The sequence below is a fragment of the Phacochoerus africanus genome, chromosome 5 (genome assembly GCF_016906955.1).
Source record: "Phacochoerus africanus isolate WHEZ1 chromosome 5, ROS_Pafr_v1, whole genome shotgun sequence".
NCBI lineage: Eukaryota > Metazoa > Chordata > Mammalia > Artiodactyla > Suidae > Phacochoerus > Phacochoerus africanus.
The window spans coordinates 135,764,455-135,784,068 of record NC_062548.1 but is presented as its reverse complement, the minus strand read 5'-3'; the positions used below and the strand labels follow the sequence as shown (position 1 = coordinate 135,784,068).

General features: G+C 52.6%; 1 protein-coding gene across 1 annotated transcript; it reads left to right on the top strand.

Moving 5' to 3' along the window:
- Window positions 1-1,089: 1,089 nt before the first annotated feature.
- Window positions 1,090-19,264, top strand: ALLC (allantoicase). The gene is given in 13 exon segments (XM_047779247.1): window positions 1,090-1,179; window positions 3,140-3,190; window positions 3,861-3,948; window positions 5,355-5,480; window positions 6,707-6,754; window positions 6,757-6,785; window positions 7,702-7,834; window positions 12,516-12,671; window positions 13,079-13,152; window positions 15,330-15,438; window positions 17,958-18,005; window positions 18,008-18,066; window positions 18,980-19,264. Coding segments are annotated over 13 exon segments (1,218 nt in total). The 3' UTR covers window positions 19,187-19,264.
- The last annotated feature ends 350 nt before the right edge of the window (window positions 19,265-19,614 follow it).

The following is a 19,614-nucleotide window of genomic DNA, read 5'->3' as shown; positions in this document are numbered from 1 at the left end:
GGCCGGGGGGAAAGAGTGGGAAGGAAGGGGCCCCTTGGCTCAGGCGTGGGGCCACCGAGGCTGCCCCTGCCTCCCCCGGCCCCTCGAGGCCTCGCTCCCCCCCCTCCGAATGGGCTTCCTCAGCTCAGAGATCAGGGTGCTGGGTGTGGGGTGCAGTCGCGTCGCCCCCGTGGTGCTCAGTCCTCCGGGGTGGAGAACTCGGTCCCTGGAGATGCTGAAACGTTGCAAGGCCTGGGTGTTTGTCCCCACCATGGGGGAGCCTCCGAGGGCAGGGCTGCTCTGTCCTCTGTACCCCACTTCCTTACACGGCCTGCCGCCCGGCTGCTCAACATGTGCTTTTTGTTTTTGTTTTTGTCTTTCTGCCTTTTCTAGGGCTGCTGCCGTGACATATGGAGGTTCCCAGGCTAGGGGTCTAATCGGAACAAGGCCAGGGATCGAACCCGCAACCTCAGGGTTCCTAGTCGGATTCGTTAACCACTGAGCCACCACGGGAACTCCAACACGTGCTTTTTGAGTGTAAGCAAATTGTTCTTTTCCAAATGAAAATATTGTCTCCTCTTTGAATAATAAAACTTTGCCTCTTTTTTTTTTTTTTTTGGCTTTTTAGGGCTGCGCCTGCAGCGTATGGAAAGGCCAGGGGTGGGTCAAATTGGTGCTGCAGCTGCCGGCCTGCGCCACAGGCACAGCAACACCAGATCCGAGCTGCATCTGCGACCTACACTGCAGTGCACGGTAGTGCCGGATCCTTAACCCACTGAGCGGGGCCAGGGATCGAACTGGCGTCCTTATGGAGCCTAGTCGGATTGTGCCACAACAGGAATTCTAAAACTTGGCTTTTTGTGGCTGCAGGCTCTGGAGAGTTTATTCTTAAATATCTTGGAAGGACTCCGTGCTCTCATGTCCTCCCGTTTCAGCGCGTTGGTGCAAAGCAGCCTTTCACTTCGCCCTGAAGGGATCCTGCAGCCAGAGGGCACCCACCGCCTCGGGCTGGCAGCAAGCGTGTTGTTTCCAGCCTGTGATTGGGAGCCTGATGCTAGGCCTACCCTCTGCACCCAGGCTGACCCGGCCCGTCCCCTCCTCGCAGGAAGCATGGCTGACTTGCCCTGGGAGGGGAAACTGGCCAGGCCTCTGGCCTTCACCCAGCTGAGTGACATGGCATCTGAGTTGGTAGGTGGCAAGGTAAGTGGGTCTCTTGGGGAGAACAAGCAATTTTTAAAAATTAGAAAACATGTTTTATTGCAACATAGTGACTTACTGAGTTGTGCCAGCGTCAGGGGTGCAGCAACGTGATTCTGTGATCCACGTACGGGTATCCACCTTCTCTTCCCGTAGAGGCTGTTCCGCAGCATCGGGGAGGCTTCCCTGTGCAGTGGATGAGGCCCTTGTACTCATGGATTTTGTGTGTAATAGTGTGTAAGTGCCACTGCCCACCTCCCAGTGTACCCACTCCCCCGCCCGTGTTTCCCTGCCCCGGAACCCACGTTTGTTGTGGAAAGCTCGGAGTCTGTTTCTGTTTGGCCAGTAAGGAGAACAGGACCCTAAGGCCCCAGGCCAGGGCTCCAGCCCCCCACCGCAGGGACCCCGATGGGAACAGCAAGCGTCAGGAGCGAGGATGGCCGCCCCAGAGGGGGCTTCTTGCAAAGAACGTTTCTTTTTTTTTTTGTCTTTTTTGCTATTTCTTTGTGCCGCTCCCGCAGCATATGGAGGTTCCCGGGCTAGGGGTTGAATCGGAGCTGTAGCCACCGGCCTACGCCAGAGCCACAGCAACGCGGGATCCGAGCCGCGTCTGCAACCTACACCACAGCTCACGGCAACGCCGGATCGTTAACCCACTGAGCAAGGGCAGGGACGGAACCCGCAACCTCATGGTTCCTAGTCGGATTCGTTAACCACTGCGCCACGATGGGAACTCCAAGAACGTTTCTTAAATTGGTGGCAATCGTGAGCAAGGGCAGTGCTGCCTTAACGGTGACAATATTGAATGGACAGGTATTGCACCTGCGACAGGAATGCCCATCCCTCTGCATGCTTTCTCGCCATAGAGGTCGGGGTTCCCAAGCTTTAGCGAGGCTCCCCTGGAAAACCTAACTTAATGTGCGGGCGCGAGGAGAGGGGGCGGTGTGGGAGCATTGGGGGGGCGCAGACGGGAGGACCAGGCCGCTCAGGAGGCTCGCTGTGCCCCAAGACCTCTGCAGCGCCTGCGGTGGGGAGGAGGCTGGGCCCTGCAGGTAAGTGATGCTGAAAGGCGTCCTCAGGTGGGGAGGGGGCTGGCAAGGCGGAGGGGGGGTGGGGTGGGGCAGGTTCAGACTGAGGACACCACGGAGGGAGTCGGTGTGGGGGCTGAGGGCCCTGAGCCTGGAGGGGAAGGGGGCCCTGTGCCTGTGAGGGTTCCTGCCAAGGAGCCCCTGAAGGCCCCGGAGAGTGGGGGGACCCCACAGACTCACCTGCACTTCCCTCCTTTTGGCAGGTTCTCAGGGGGCAGATCACTGCCCCCTGCCCCCACAGCAAACCCCCGCCCCACTCGGCCCCCCCAGACAGCCGGCAGCTCTAAAATCGCTGGGTCCTCCCCCGCCTTTTAGGCTCTGGACTGGGGTCGGAGGCCAGGGCACTGTGCCTTCCAGACGGCAGCTGTCCCTGGGCCCCAGGTCAGGTGTGGTGCCCGCAGCCAGTTGACCCTTGAGGCGTGGGTAGTACCTCCCCTCCCTCTCAAACACGTTCTGTTTTCTGCAAGTGACCTGGCCAGCCCACCTGCACAGCAAGCTTTGGGGAGGGTCAAGCTGCAGGGTGAACCTTCCCACGGTTTTTTTTGGCCATTGCTCCGTGAAAGGTTCACAAAGCCACAGTGTCCTCAATTCTTGAAAAGAAGTGGGTTTATTTTCTTTCCAAGTGTAAGAAGTTAGCACTTCTGCCTCCAGATGGTAAGGGGATTAAGAAAAAAGAGGAGGGGGGAAGATTAAGGGGGAGGCAGGCAATGAAAGCTAAACGTTTAAAAGGCATCTCGGCTTAATTGCATATCATTTCTCTCCCCCGGGCAATTCCACGTTTTCTCTTTACTGCATCTTGTAATGTTTCACGAGGGAATGAAATAAAAAGGTTTTTAATTTATGGTTATTTTATCTTTACTCCTTTCTTTGTCTAGATTTTATTTGCAACAGATGACTTTTTTGCTCCTGCAGAAAACCTTATAAAGGCACAGTGAATCGGCCTCTGCGACGTGAGTGCGCGTAGGGCCACCTCACAGCCATGTGCGTTCCGCGCCGGTACCTGGGGTGGGAGTCACGGATGCCAACCAGGGAATGAGCATCTTAGAGCCGCAGACACAGGCTAAGACCTGGCAGATGCCATCGGGGACCTGCCCCAGGAACCCGGGCCCACATGGCTGTATGGGGACGACCACCGGGGCCCCCCCGCGTGGCTCTCGGCCCCGCGTGGCCCTCATCCTCAGGCAGGGGAAGAAAAATGGTGCCATCCTGCATTTTTTGGCAAATGTTTAACCTGCTTAATTATAAAAAGGTAGGACGTGTTCCCATGGCTTCTCTGGGGCATTGAGGCCATAGCTGGGAGTGGCACTGTTTGTGGGGCCGGTGGCGTGATGTGGTCTGAGCCTTCGCTGTCAGGGGGCTCGTTCTGTGAACGGAGGCCCACAGAGAAGCAGGGCTTCTTTCTCTGGAGGCCACGCAGGGAGGGGGAGGTACCCCCCTCTCCGTGGACAGCGAGTTCCCAGTGCGGAAAGGTGGGGCAGCCTCCCCTGGAGACCCTGCCTGAGGCCCACCTGGCCCCTTGGGGCGAAGGGAATTTGCTGGAAGCCCAGGCTCTGGCATGGCTGTTAATCATCCGCTTGTCACCCATCTCTGCTTTAGAGGGACTGCCCGCGCTTCAGAGGAGATGAGTACACGGCGTTTGGGAAACGGATGGATGGCTGGCAGACCAGGAGGAAAAGGATCCCAGGTGAGAGGCGTGCGTCCCTCACGGCCACCCAGCCTGGAAGCAGGGGCTGCTGGGCGGGGGTGCGTCTGGGGTCAGTGGCCACACGGGACCCTTGGAATGCTCTGTCCCCTCGGATGTTCCTCTGAACACCAGGCCCTGGGAATTCAGGAGGGTGATCCCTGGTCGTCTGTGCACAGAGGGAGCAGGACTAGGAAAAGGAAAACACGCGAGGGCTGTGGACGAAGGGGAAGAGCGGGCACCGAGCCGTGGGCAACCACCGCTTGGTCTGCGCGTTACATTTGGCCTCGCGGGGGCCTCTCCGTGACTCTCGGCAGGAGGCGTCCTTGTCCCATCTGGTTGCTATGGAAACAGGCTCATTAACTTAGCCCAGATGTTGTAACTGGTGAGATAAGCTGGGACCCGAGCCCGCATCCTCCCACCTTTCCTGTCACTTTAAGACGCTACTTCTGCTCACGGCTCTTCGTCCATCAAAAGGCACCTTGTAAATTTCCAGAAATGCTTGTAAAGGAAGCTAATCCAGAATTAGGCTGATAACTGGATTTTTTTTTTTTTTTTGCTATTGTAACAAGTATTACAGAAAGATCGGATCTCTCCAATTTTCTATATTTCTATGGCACACTTGCTAGAGTCTAATAAATCTGGATATTTGGAGGTGGGTCTGAATCTGACTGCCAGCCATCACGAGCAACACCGAGACACGCTGATCAAGTGTTCTTAGACATCATGAGCAGGTTAGGAACCTGACTGATACCCGTGAGGATGTGGCTTGGATCTCTGGCCTCCCTCAGTGGGTTAAGGATCTGGCGTGGCTGTGGCTGTGGTGTAGACCAGCAGCTGCAGCTCCCATTCAGCCCCTAGCCTGGGACCCTCCACAGGCCGAGGGTGTGGCCCTAAAAAGAAGAAGAAAACAAGAGCTCTTTGACGTCAGCCGATGCCTCCTTGGGGCGTCCTGGGTGGGGCCTGTGGAAAATCCCTGAAGCTCAAGACGACAAACAGTGCGATGTCCCCAGGAGACCCAGCTCGCCACTCGCTGCAGCACAGGTGCCGATAAAGGTTCCGGAAGCCCTCTCATCCTGATCTGCAGCTGAAGCCATAGGCTCAGAGAGGCCAAACTATCTGCCAAAGACACACAGGAAACGACCCATTTGGAAGCAGAGTCAGTCTCTCGGAATCCCAGGCCTCTGCACGTTCAGGTCTGAGTAGAACTGAGGCTTCGTGTGGGGAACGGTGGTCCCGTGTGGCCACATCTCGGCGACCTTGGGCTGGTGGCTGAGAACGAACCTGCACGTGTTCTGTGCCGGGAGGATCGTGTTCCTGGCGTTCGCTTTCCTTTCGGTGGTGTTCGATCACGCGCTTTGCCGGCCAAATTAATCCAAGGTGGGGACACTCCTGTCATTTGTCTCCAGGTCACGACTGGTGTGTCCTCAAGCCGGGGACACAAGGGATCATCCGGAGCTTCGACGTGGACACTTCCTACTTCGGGGGAGACCACGCACCCCGTGTGTCAATTCAAGCGGCCCACGTGGACGAAGGTGCCGTGGGAACGTGGGGTGGGGGTCGTGGGGCCCATCAGCCCCTGACACTGCCCTTCCCACCTGAGGGCCCTGCAGCCTGTCCAAGGCCCTTTACTGCCAGGGAGCCTTGCAGCCAGAGTCCCGGTAAAGCGCTCTGGGCTTTGAGTTTTAGCTTAACTGTGATCCCTGCTCTGCAGACCCCCAGAGGCAGCCCCACACGTCTGCGTGGGATGTGGCGAGCAGGTTACTGGGCCAGGGGCAGGATGGGCTGGAGGACGTTTGAGCCAGCGGTGGGGCCAGGGTCCAGCTCCTTCTTCAGTGGCCCCGGGTCTGCACGGTGATGCTGCAGCTACAGGCTTCTGCTGGGAAACGGTTCTTTTCCGCTCCTGGAAGCTGGGCCATAGGGATCATGAGGCCCTTTAACTGGGTCCCAGAATTAATTTTTTGCAAACACGTACCCTTATGCGCATGTCTCTAAGTGGACTTAGAGGAGACAAATCATGTTGGTTGGCCAATTTTTAGTGAAAGCACTGCGTGCCCAGAACCACCTGAGGCTCTGTGGATGTGCCCGGTCCTGCTCCCGAGAGACAGTGGGGGGGCCGGGGGGGGGACTGGAAAAGTCACAGGATGTTGGGAGAAATGCTGGTTTACAAGTGGGAATGACGAGCGACCATGAGTAGGATTCTTTAGCCATTCTTTATCCATTGTCCATGAGAGCTTCTATTTCGGAATTGCTCGTGGATCAAGTCTATGATGCTCACATGTATTGATTTTTCTTCTTTTCGGGCTGCCCCACGGCCTATGGAGTTCCTGGGCCAGGGATCAGATCCGAGGCACAGGGGACCTAGGCTGCAGCCGTGGCAACGCCCACTGTGCCGGGCCAGGGATTGAACCTGCACCCCGGTGCTCCAGGGAGGCCACCCATCCTGTTGCGCCACAGCAGGCACTCCTCACGTATCCATTCTAAGGATGCCTTGGTGGAAGCAGTGTTTCTGGATTTGACTTAGAATATTCTGAAACATCATAGATCCAGCTTTTGGAAAACTCCAGCCGTTTAGTATTTTAAATACTGAGGAACTTTTCACAAGTGTGTCTATTACGTTGATCCTCGGACGCCTGGACTTAAGCAATGGCGTCTCTCGTGTTATTTGACAAGATGAAAATTAGCCCACGACCCACCACGAGAGTACATCCTCTTCGGTTCTGAACGTGAACGGAAACTCTACCCATCACTCTCCCTGCAGGTGAAGAGCCAGAAGTCCCACGGCGAGAAGAAAGGACAGGAGCCGCAGCCACCCGGAGGAGTTTGAAGCTATTGCCGAGGTGCACGTCCCCAGGGACCTGGGGCTTGTCCTGGGAGCTAGGACAGCCAGGGGGGCAGCTCTGCTTGCCGGCCATGCTCGGCGCTCCCCTGGGACCCTCGGCCCTCGCGCCCTTGCTCTGGGTGACCCTACGGAGATGCGCCAGGTGTTTGTGCGGTCCTTGCAGGAGGGAGCACGACAGCCCAAGGGAGGCTTAGGTCCCTGCCTCTCACAGGGCCATCTGCTTGCCGGACCGTCTGCAAAATGTTGCTTGATGCGATAAAACACGGAAGGTGATTCTCTCTTAAACCAGCTTAAATACTTTTGAGAGCAACTGGCCAGAGGACCCGATGTCTGACGAATTTAAGAAATCAGTGTGGCTTGTGTTGGGGACATCCTTATGTTTCAATGCTCGTCTAGTACATGGTTTACGCTGATTTACGAAAGGGCTGCTCCAGAACAGACGGGGAGAAAAATAACAGCCGCCACACACGGGTCCTTCCAGTTGCGAGGCACCGACGCAGGGGTTCAGGCTGACCACTTCCCCCAAGGTCCAGGGAAGAGCCCGGCTTTCCCGTGAACGGTGCCATCACCATTCTGGCTCCTGCCTGTGCGTCCTCCCAGGACGGCATCTGCAGGCCCGTCCCCGCCCCAGGCCCTCCCTGCCCCCACCCAGGCCCTCCCCCCGCCCCCAGGCCCTTCCTGCCCTTCCCCCCCAGGGGCTGCTGTGATCAGGGTGGGAAAACCTCAGGCCTTTATTCTGTTTGTGAAACCTGGGACCTGGCCTTTGATAGCGTTTGCAGTCAAGTGTTCCACGAGGCATCTGTCATTAACGTTTATTCCCAAGTGTCTCTGTCCTGGAAGCCTCACAGGGCTCTGGGATGAGAGAATGTCGTGTCCCCTAGAGCTGCCGCTGACAGGTTTCTGTGCACCACTAGCTCAAGTCCAGCGACTGGGGTTGCTGGGTTCCCATGACAGAGCTTCAATCAGGGACCCCTGCTTCCAGACACAACTACTTTCCCGGCCACTCCCAGCAGAGGTGGACTCACCTACGACTCAACATCTTCCCAGGTAAAGAGAGGTGGAGCCACCTCTAGGTCTATGGCTTCTTTTCTTTTTAAAAAAATTAATTACCTTTCATTAGAGGGGACGTACAATGTTGCGTCAATTCCCGCTGTACGGTAAAGCGACCCGGTCTTTCCTGTAAACACATCCCCTTTCTCATACCACCTTCACCATGTTCTATCACAAGAGACTGGACAGGGTTCCCTGTGCTGCACAGCAGGACCCCACTGCTGATCCACTGTAAGTGTCGCAGTTTGCATCTTCCAACCCCAGACTCCCCGCCCCTCCCACTCCCCCCCCACCAACCCGCCAGCTTGACCCTCACAAGTCTGCTCTCTATGTTTGTGCGTCTGTTTCTGTTCCGTAGATAGATTTGTGCCACGTTTTAGATTCCACATATAAATGATATCATACAGTAGTTGTCTTTCTCTTTTTGACTTACTTAGTGGGAGACTCTCTAGTTGCATCAGTGCTGCTGCAAATGGCATTGTTTTGTTCTTTTTTATGGCTGAGTAGTATTCCATTGTGAATATATACCTCATCTTCTTAATCCATTCATATGTCGATGGACATGTAGTTTGTTTCCATGTCTTGGCCATTGTGAATAGTGCTGCAATGAATACCCAGCTGCATATATCTTTTTGAATGAAGGTTTTGTCTGGATATACGCCCAGGAGTGGGATTGCTGGATCATATGGTAGCTGTATATTTACTTTTCTAAGGAACCTCCATGCTGTTCTCCATAGTGGTTGTACCAATTTACATTCCCACCAACAGGGTAGGAGGGTTCCCTTTTCTCCACACCTCCTCCAGCATTTGCTATTTGATGACTTACTAATGATGGCCATTCGGACTGGTGGGAGGTGGTACCTCATTGTAGTTTTGATTTGCATTCCTCTAATAATCAGGGATGGGGAGCATCTTTTTCATATGGCTGCTGCCCATCTGTATGTCTTCTTGGGAGAAATATCCATTTAGGTGTTCTGCACATTTTTCAATTGGGTTTTTTTTAGTTAGTTTGTTTTTGCTGTTGAATTGTATGAGTTTGTATATTTTGGAAATTAAGCCCCTGGTCAGTTGCATTGTTTGCAACTCTTTTCTCCCATTCTGCAGGTTGTCTTTTTTTTTTTTTTTTTTTTTGAATCTTTCTTTTGCTGTGCAAGAGCTTGGAAGTTTGATTACGGCCCATTTATTTTTGTTTTGTTTTTATTTCTGTTGCCTTGGGAGACTGACCTGAGAAAACATTTGTAAGGTTGACGTCAGAGAATGCTTTGCCTATGTTCTCTCCTAGGAGTTGTTTTTGTTTTTTTTTTCTTTTCTTTTTAGGGCCACACCTGCTTCTTATGGAAGTTCCCGGGCTAGAGGTCGAATCAGAGCTACGGCTGCTGGCCTGTGCCACAGCCACAGCAATGTGGGATCCGAGCCGCATCGGCAATCTACACCACAGCTCACCGCAATGCCAGGTCCCCGACCCACTGAGCGAGGCCAGGGATGGAATCTGTGTCCTCATGGCTACTAACTGGATTTGTTTCTGCTGAGCCACAATGGGAACTCCTCTTCCAGGAGTCTAGTGGTGTCCTGTCTATGTTTAACCTTTAAGTATGGCTTCTTTTTTAATGTCAGCATTTTTTTTGGGCCACATCCACGGCATGTGGAAGTTCCTGGGCCAGGGATCAAACCCATAGCAACAACCCAAGCCTTGTCAACAGAGGCTCTGGTGCTCACCGTCCCCGTATGTCCGTGGGGCTGCATGCGGGGTGGAGCCCGTCTCCTGAGGGGCCTGGGTGGAAGGAAGACGTCCCTCTGCTCAGGTACACTCACCTGGGACTTAGCCTCACAACAGGCCGACGGGCACGATGAGAGACAGTGACGTCCGCACCCCCTGGGAAGCAAGGCCTGGGCTGAGAGCTGGGGGCCAGCCCTGCATTCCTGGCTGTACCTGTCTGCAGCGGGAGGAGGGAGCAAAGGTGTGGACCAGGCTCCAACCCCACAGACTCTTCCTGGTCTTGCTGAGTTCTAGTAGATTTGGGGAATAAATGCGGCTTCCCCGGCTGCGTGCCTTAGGACTATTTCCGGAGGCTTCAGGCAGTCGTTTTTCCCCAAATTTTCACCAGATTCACTGGCCGTGGGTCAGCATAGCACCACAGGCCTTCCTGCCTGGAACACATCTTTCCCTTCGATGCGGGCTAGTTTCTGATTATCATGGGTTACAGCAAGACACCAAAGTGTAGCGATCTGAACACGCGCTTAGCGCTGCTGATTGCTCACTGAAACCATCTGTCCTAAAACCAGTGGAGGCCCCTGAATGGGCAAAGCCAGCAAGAGGGATTTAGGGCTTCCCACAATGGCTTCTTCAGCACGCGCTCAGGGTGTAGTGCCTTGAGCTAGGGACCTAGCACTGGCTGTATAGTCACTTCCCCGATGCTGACTAGGGCGCAGCGAACTGCACGGAAACTTCATGACGTCAGGGGTCCCGGGTCTGGGCTGCCCTTGGCCGGTGCGCAGCACCTGGCACAGCACAGTAGATGCCAAGGGGCCGTGAGTGGTAGAGAAGGGACAGAGTTAGGAAGGGAACAGCCCAGGCAGGGAGATGTACAAGGAAACCCAATACTGCCAACCAGTCATACGTGTCACAACAAAAGGACTTTTCTCGAGCCCTAAGAAATTTCTATTCCGCAAATTTTTTTTTGTGGCTGCGCCTGTGGCACATGGAAATCCCGGGCCGGGATCAAACCCGCGCCACAGCTGCCACCGGAGCCAAAGCGGAAACGCCAGATCCTTGGCCCTCTGCGCACCAAAGGAATGCCTCGATGTGGCTGTTCCGAGCGCCTGAAAGAGCCAGGTCAGGTGCCCAACTCGGTTGCTACAGAGCTTAGGAGTTGAGGGAGGGTCACGTGGGAGCCTCGCTTGGTGGGATTGGTCCTGGAGGTTTCCTGCGCACAGTGAAGGGCGTGCGTGATTGGTCCGCCTCAGCCGATGGGCGTGTGGGGGCGGGCACTGTCGTGGGCAGAGTTCTGCTCCCCCTCCAGCAGCATCGCCTGTTGCTCGCCGAGCGTTTCCCCCAGATCCAAGTTTAAAGGGAGGAGCAGCAGGAGAGCCCCAGGGGGCCCCTGCAAGGGAGCAGGGTTGCTTCATTGAAGCTCTGATATTCTGTGGTCGTTTTGCTTGAAAGCGAGGCCGGATATTAATTCTGTAAAGAAGAATCTTATTTTTTTAAAAATGTAAAATCAGCTTTGCACTAACATTCTCTACCGTTAAAGCAGATCATAATGTTCAATGAACCAGAATGGTGTTCTGAATTGTTCTGAATTACTCCCGCTAGTGTATGTTCTTGGTTTTTTATGCCAACACGGGCTGGTTTTATTTACTGTAAATATCAAGACTTCCACTGCTCTACTGAAATTTTTCAGATCACTCAGTTTCACCAAGTTTTTCATGTAAAAATATATAGCACTTGGTTTCCGTAGAATCCTCTGATACATGATTGTGAGCTTCTGTATAAAAATCCCTTGGCTTCCACTTTCTAGGAAGTAATATTCCGACACATAGAAAACCTTCACTTTATTAGAATCAGATAATGTGAAGGGATCTTGGTAGCTATTTTCTGCTCTGCAGACCAAATCTCAGGCTGCTGTGGTTCTAGCAGCTATTTGATTTTGTGACTATTATCTTTAGAATTCTCAATTGCATTGTGAAAATAAAAATGCAAGGCTCTTGTGCGAGTCGGTGTGGGATGCAGCAATGCTGATTTCCGGCACCAAACATTGCATCTGTGGGGAATTTTGCAGTTGCTTTTTGGCCTTCCTGGACTTATTAATTCAATTAAAAATTGGGCGCCACACAGATGCAAACAAGAGGGGCAGCTCTTCTGGCCTTCAAAGATTTTTTTTTTAAATTTCCCCAATACATTATTTATTTATTTTTCTACTGTTCAGCATGGTGACCCAGTTACACATACATGTATACATTCTTTTTTCTCACATTATCATGCTCCATCATAGGTGACTAGACATGGTTTCCAGTGCTGGCCTTCAAAGATTTTATGTTCTGGTTTCAGGATTCTGGTATTATCAGGGACTTAAAGAACAAGACAGTACCTGAGTTCCCATTGTGGCTCATGGGTAACGAACCTGACCAGCATCCAGGAGGATGCGGGTTTGATCCCTGGCCTCCCTCAGTGGGTCAAGGATCTGGCATTGCCGTGAGCTGTGGTGTAGGTCACAGATGTGGCTTGGATCCTGCATTGCTGTGGCTGTGCTGCAGGCCAGCAGCTGCAGCTCCGATTCAACCCCTATCCCTAGAACGTCTGTATGCTACGAGTGCCCCCCTAAAAAGACCAAACCCCCCCCAAGACAAAACCCCCACAAGATAGTTTCAGACTGTGATTAGAGCAATGGAGTAAACAAGCAGGGAGGTGAGAAACTGAACCTGGGGAGTCAGGCAGCATCGGGGTGTGGGGGGTGGGGGGAGGGCTTTTCTGAGGCTGTGACACTTAAGCTGAGACCTAAGAACAGCAGGTAGTCCTTGGGGAGCTGAGAAAGTGGGCCCGGGACAGGGGGAGGTGGCGCGTGCTGAGTCCCTGGGGCAGCAGGTTTGGCATATTTGAGTAGCTAGAGCAGCAGGTGTGGAGGATCTGCAAACAGCCACTTTTCCAAGGAGGTGTCACCATGGCACCTTTGCTTTTCAGACGGCGGAATCGCACGCTTTAGGGTTTATGGCATTGGACAAAGAGACTGGACTGCGAGTGACCCCAAAGAACCATTAGATCTGGTGACCATCGCTTTCGGGGGCGCCTGTGTAGGGTTTAGCAACGCGCATCTGGGGCACCCAAACAACATAATGGGTGAGACGATGCTCCAGGAGCTGGCTTTTCCTGGGGACACCTGGGCCCTAAGCACCCCGATGCGGCCGGAATCCACTACCCAAGAGGAAGGGCCGTCTCGCTCCAAGCGTGAGTGTGGGGGGCCCGACCACGCCCATTCGTGGGATTTCACGTCCTCATGACGTGGTGGACAACCACAGCACTTTTCCCCCTCCGAATTTGGCTTTTAGGCAGTTGCTAAAAAAGGAAAAGTAAAAATTGCTAACCCCGTGGTTGTACCTGAGTTTCTGGAAACATCCATGAGAACAGGACAATAGCAATGCCGGGTGCATGGGGGTGTCATTGATCCCGCCAGCGCAGTCATTCTCACACTTTTAACGAAATGGGACGGGCCGGGCTGCCCCATTAAATGGTGGTGTTTTTGGCAGGAGTCGGCAAGGCAAAGTCTATGGCAGATGGCTGGGAAACGGCGTGAACACCAGACAGGCCACCAATACTGGCAGTGAGAAGAGAAACACCAGGCCCTATTGTTTCCCAAGAAATAAAGTTTAAAAAAAAATTTTTTTTTTTTAAATTTTTCATGTCAAGGAGACTCCTATTTTAGAACCCTCTTGGGAGTTCCCATCGTGGCTCAGTGGTAATGAACCTGACTAGTAACCATGAGGTTGTAGATTCAATCCCTGACCTCCATCAGTGGTTTAAGGATCTGGTGTTGCTGTGAGCTGTGGTGTCGTTTGCAGATGGGGCTTGGATCTGGCGTTGTGTTGGCTGCGGTATAGGCCGGCAGCTGCAGCTCCAACTGGACCCCTAGCCTGGGAACCTCCATATGCTGCAGGTACAGACCTTAAAAAAGAACCCAAAAAACCTTTTTTTTTTTTTTTTTGCTTTTTAGGGCTGCACCTGTGGCATATGGAGGTTCCCAGGTTAGGGGTCGAATTGGAGCTCTAGCAGCTGGCCACAGCCACAGCAATGGGGGATCTGAGGTGTGTCTGTGACCTACACCACACCTCACGGCAACACCGGATCCTTAACCTACAGATCGAGGACAGGATTGACCTGCAAACTCATGGATACTAGTTGGATTAATTTCTGCTGCGCCACGATGGGAACTCAAAAAAAAAAAAAAAAAAGAGAGAAACTTAGGCATTTTTCTAAATTTTTGTCACTTCCCCATGTTTTCTAAATGTTCTTTTCCTTTTTAAGCTTTTTAGGGCCGCACCTGCAGCATATGGAGGTTCCCAGGCCAGGGGTTGAATTGGAGCTGCAGCTACGACTTAACGCCATGGCCACAGCAACACCGGCTTCTTAACCCACCGCGTGAGACCAGGGATCAAACCCTCATCCTCACGGGACAACAGCGAGCCCTTAACCTGCTAAATCACAATGGGAACTTCATGTTTTCTAAATTTTCCACTGGGTCATCAAATATCAGAAGATCAGGGCCAGACTAGCTAGAAAGATGCAGAAGGCCAACCTTGGCAGTTCCTGTCAGCTGCTCTAAAGCACTGCTGGGGTGACTCCTCTGTCCTTTTTTTTTTTTTTTTTCTTAAGAAACAAAGCTATCTGGAGTTCCCGTCATGGCGCAGTGGTTAACGAATCTGACTAGGAACCATAAGGTTGCAGGTTCGATCCCTGGCCTTGCTCAGTGGGTTAATGATCCGGCGTTGCCGTGAGCTGTGGTGTAGGTTGCAGACGCGGCTCAGATCCCGAGTTGCTGTGGCTGTGGTGTAGGCCGGTGGCTACAGCTCCGATTGGACCGCTAGCCTGGGAACCTCCTTATGCCTCGGGAGCGGCCCAAGAAATGGCAAAAGACAAAAACAAAACAAAGCAAGGCTATCTATGATTTAATGATACAAAACCCTTGAGTAAATTCACTGGTTGACCTGGAGCGAAAGAAAACCCCCCACCATTTCATCATTTTTAATCTCCCTGTGTTCCTGTGTGTGACCACTTATGTGAGCCTGCGACAGGGAACTCTAGAGGTGGCTCTGCTGGTAAATTTGGCCAGTAGCTAACTTGAGATTAAGGAAGTAAAAATGAAAGGAACTTTCAATGTGAAGATCCCACTGCAAATTTAGTCGTAAAAGGCCCCTTCTGGGGTTAGTTTTCGTGTCACCCAGTGCTTCCAGATACAAATAAATAAGCTCTCCTTGCTAGACACTAGTGTTTGAAGGCAGGTCATATATTGGTATAGGTTTGACCAAAAACATACCTACTTTAACGGCTCAAATCAAACTGACAGAGCAGCTATGAGCTGGGTGAGACAGGTCATTTTGTGTTCAGCATCCTACCTGAATTTATAACTGACATAGAAAATCATATTAGAGATTTATAAACATTTACCAAGTACCCAGTACGCTCACGAGTCGGCTCGAGGCATTTACAGAATGACAGCAAAGAGGCACTTTACACGAGACGTAATTTACACCACAGCTCATGGCAATCTTTTTTTTTTTTTCTCCTTTTCTAGGGCTGCTCTGGCAGCATATGGAGGTTCCCAGGCTAGGGGTCTAATTGGAGCTATAGCTGCCGGCCTACACCACAGCCACAGCAAGGGCAGATCCTTAACCCACTGAGCAAGGCCAGGGATCGAACCCGTGCCCTCACGGTTCCTAGTTAGACTCGTTTCAGCTGTGCCACGACGGGAACTCCCATTTTCTGTTCCTTTTTGAATTCCAGAACGATGAGCGTGGCGTTCTCCTGGTTCCGGGCTGTGAATGGGCAGTTTTCTGGTTGGCACATCCGGGAGTGATAACTCAAACTGAAATCGATACGAGATATTTCAAAGGTAAACGCAGCGAGGACGTGCCTCGCTATCGCGGCCGTGCTGGCTGCAAGGCCGGCAGGCTGCAGCGGGTGGGATCAGGACGGCAGGAGGGCGGCGCGGTTTCGAGCACGCTGCTTTACCTCTTTGCACGGTCGCCCTCTTTATAAAATGCCAGCTTTGGAGGAATGACCACAGAAGTCACATGAGATCCTAGAGACCTGTGAGGTTCTTACCGTCGGGGCCTGAATTCCACTTGGAAGAAGCCTAGGAAACACCCCCCCTGGTTAGAGCCTAAGAAGAACTGGACGGGGCATCTCCTCCCAGGAAGGGTCCCGAGCAGACGGGTGGCCTTTCCTTCTCCAGGCTGGACTCTGAGGGCAGTGAGCTATGCATTGTAAGAGTCATGCACTTCCATTAGTAAAAAAAAAAAAAAAAAAAAAAATTTGGAGAAGCATCCTTGATCTTCTATATTTACTTTCTTATGAAATAGATACACGTGTCATCTATACAAGGAAGTTCAAGAGGTTATGAAACTTCTATAATAGGTGAAATTTTGATAAGTACCTGGTTGGGTCTCTTGGGATTGTCGGGCTGGCTCTGGAAAAATACAGCACTTTATATTCATACACTGGACGCTTGACAGTTATGTATTTATTTTTACAGCCGCACCTGTGGCACAGGGAAGTTTCCAGGCTAGGGGTCGAATTGGAGCTGCAGCCGTGACCTATGCCACAGCCGCAGCAACGCTGGATCCTTAACCCACTGAGCGAGGCCAGGGATCGAACCCCCATCCTTACAGAGACTGGTTGGGTTCTTCTGCTGCTGAGCCACAGTGGGAACTCCTGGAGGCTTGATTTTGAAATGACTTGCAGGTCATTATGACCCGAGCCAACCAGTCACTGTTTCATCCAAACACAGTGTGTATTTGAGGTGAAGTTCATCGGTGGTGGTGGGAGATGAAGTCTTGATAACTGAAACGTCTACGGGCCAGACCATGGTTTAGACAGGAGAAGCCGGTTACTCTTTTCTGCTTTCAACACGGCTGAGCAAAGGCTCGTCCTGAGGGTGGGGAGAAATGCCAGCTCTGGTATTTTCTTGTTCTTTGCGGATGCTGTGCCCCTGGTCGTATCTTTAACCCGTGGTTCTCGGCATGGCCAGTTCAAAATCACTTGTTTACTTTTGTGAGGGATAGTTTAGTCAAAACCAGGTAGTGGTCAGTAAATCCATGTGACACGGGTCTCCAGGCGGCCACATGCCACACACATACTGCTGGTGGCCCTTAGGACATTTCTATCACCAACGATGACAGCGGTGGGGACGAGGGGGAGTGCCAGCATCCAGTTACAACATCCACTACACAAGGCTCAGGATGGACACACACACACACACACACATACACGTGTGTGTTTGTGTGTTCAAGACACAGCAGCAGTCAGCCACGTTCTCCTGCTCCCCGGGTTTTCTCGTCTACCTTGGAGACCAGTGTTTCCATGCGTTCCCTTCCTGCCAGCGTTCTTTTTATTTTATTATTTCTTTATTTTATTATATATATATATATATATATATATATATATATATATATATTTTTTGTCTTTTTAGGGCCGCACCTGTGGCACATGGACGTTCCCAGGCTAGGGGTCCAATCGGATCTGTAGCTGCCGGCCTACACCACAGCCACAGCCACAGCCACAGCCACACGGGATCCGAGCCACATCTGAGACCTACACCACAGCTCACGGCAACGCCAGATCCTCAACCCACTGAGCGAGGCCAGGGATTGAACCTGCATCCCCATGGCTACCAGTCGGGCTCCTAACCCACTGAGCCCCGTCGGGAGCGCCTCGACGTCCTTGAATACAGCGTGTTTGACAGGTGCTGAGCCCTGGTTAGTCCAGCTTCTTCCTCCTCTTACATGATTATATGATTCTATCCTTTGATATGACACCATAGGGGAAATACTTTGCAGCTTCCTGAGAATTACAGATGAGCCACCTAGCAGGATGCAAGTCACAAAGTATGCAATCTAGGAAGCTTATCAAACACATTCACCTTTCAAAGTAAAATGCCCTGTGTTCCAGCTCAAATACACCAGCCCATGAACATAGGCCCGGCCTTTCGGATTCCTCTGAAAAGCAGACACTCATCGGTCTCCGGAGGCAGTCCAACTCCCTGGCAAGCTGGCATGTTCCTTCTCTCACATGCTTCCTACCCCTGATTTGTTCTTTGCTGATTTTTTAAGTGGCCGCACCCGCAGCTTAGGGAAGTTCCCAGGCCAGGGACTGAATCTGAGCCGCAGCTGCTGCCTGTGCCACAGCTGGGGCCAGGCTGGATCCTTTAACCCCCTGTGCCAGGCTGGGGAGGGAACCCTCCCCTCCACAGCGACCCAAGGTGCTGCCGCCGGGTTCTTAACCCACCGTGCCACAGTGGGAACTCCCCATTGCTGGGTTTTTGGTCCAGCTGAAAAAGCCCGGTATTCCCGAAAGCAAACCGTGCTGGGTGCACACGGGCTGGAGGAAGTCACCCTTTCTTTTTCCCAACAGGCAGTGCCCCCGACAGCTGTAAGCTGGAGGGGTGCATCCTGACGACACAGTCAAGCAGAAGTGGGATCATCCCGGCCACAGGTGGAAACCACTGCTTCCAGTCACAAAGGTTGGCGAGGTCCCCATTCCCCCAGGAGCAAGGCAGCCCGCCCTCCCCGCCCTCCCCGGGCCCACCTCGCTCAGATTGGATTCCCAAGGATGGTGACGCCACGCCAAGACTTCTGCCCATTTAAGAGGAAACCCCGTGAGCTTGTAAAGACCACATCTGAGCATTTATATAATAAGAAGGGCGGGTCTATTCCCCTACCTTTGGATATCTATCAACCGGATTTTGTTTTATACCACCATGTGCAAAGAACACATCTGCGGAAGAGCTTCTGCGTTAAATTAACTTTTTAGGAGGGCCTGCGGGCATACTTAAAGCTCAGCGGGTGTCCACCTGTGGGGTGGATGCTGCGAGGTCCCCGAAGTGTTTTCTTTGATCAGGTAGGAGCGAAGAGGTTACTTCTGCGTGAGAGACGGGGGTGAGGGCTGCTCCCTGTCAGGAGGGGGGACGGCCTCTGGGAGACACCCCCCTTTGCCTTTTCTCATCAGTTTTCCACTTAATTACCTGTGAAACATCATGGGGACCTGAGGGCTCCTGTCAGGCGCACTGGGCATCCTTTCCCGCTGGCAGGTGTCCGTGGTACACCAAACGATTATCGTGGAGTAACTTTTACCTTTTTTTTTAAAGACTGCACCCATGGCATGGGGAAGTTCCCAGGCTAGGGGTGGAATGAGAGCTGCAGCCGCCAGCCTCCACCACAGCTCACGGCAACGCCAGATCCTTAACCCACTGAGTAAGGCCAGGGATCGAACTCGCATCCTCATGGACACTAATCGGGTTCATTACTGCTGAGCCACAACCGGAAGTCCACTTTTACCTCTTAAGACCCCCTAAGTCCAAGCTGGCGGGTTGTGCTGGGCGAGTCGGCCCACTGGTTATGAGAAGGGCCTCTACGCCTGCCTGCCTCTCTTTTCAGCTAAACCCTGACACGATCCACCTGTTGGACAGCCTAACCCCGGAGCTGCAAGACGTCATCACTCACGCCAGGTTCACCATCACCCCCGACGGAGGTGTGAGCCGCCTGCGACTCAAGGGCTTCCCCAGCTCCCTCTGCCTCCTGCGGCCCTGGGAGAAGCCCAGGATGCGGTTCGCGGTAAAGGTGGGCTTCCGAGCGAACCTCTAATGGCACGCAAACCGTGCCAGTTATGCAACCACTCAGTCACACTCTTCTTCTGAAGCGTTTCCAATACCAGAGCCTTGAGAAGTTTCTAGCAATTAATCTTTTGAAGATCGATATAATTCCTGGCGATTTAATAAAGTGGTCATTTTCATGCATGGGTATCTGTATCTAACGTTACTGTGAAACACTGGGTACTTCAAAAACTGGTGTGGCTGTGAACGGCAGGCGGTCTCTTAAGAATTGCTTTTTTTTGAAACACAAGATACTGATATTTATAGTGTCAGTATTCCTTACCTTCAGAGGTACTTCAGTAGCTAATACAGAGTCTTTTCTTTAAAAGTTTAAGCCCATCAAAGCCATTGGAAACATATATTTCTAGAACCACCCATTGTCCCACCACAAAGACAGGACTGGCTGACCTTTACCTGGGA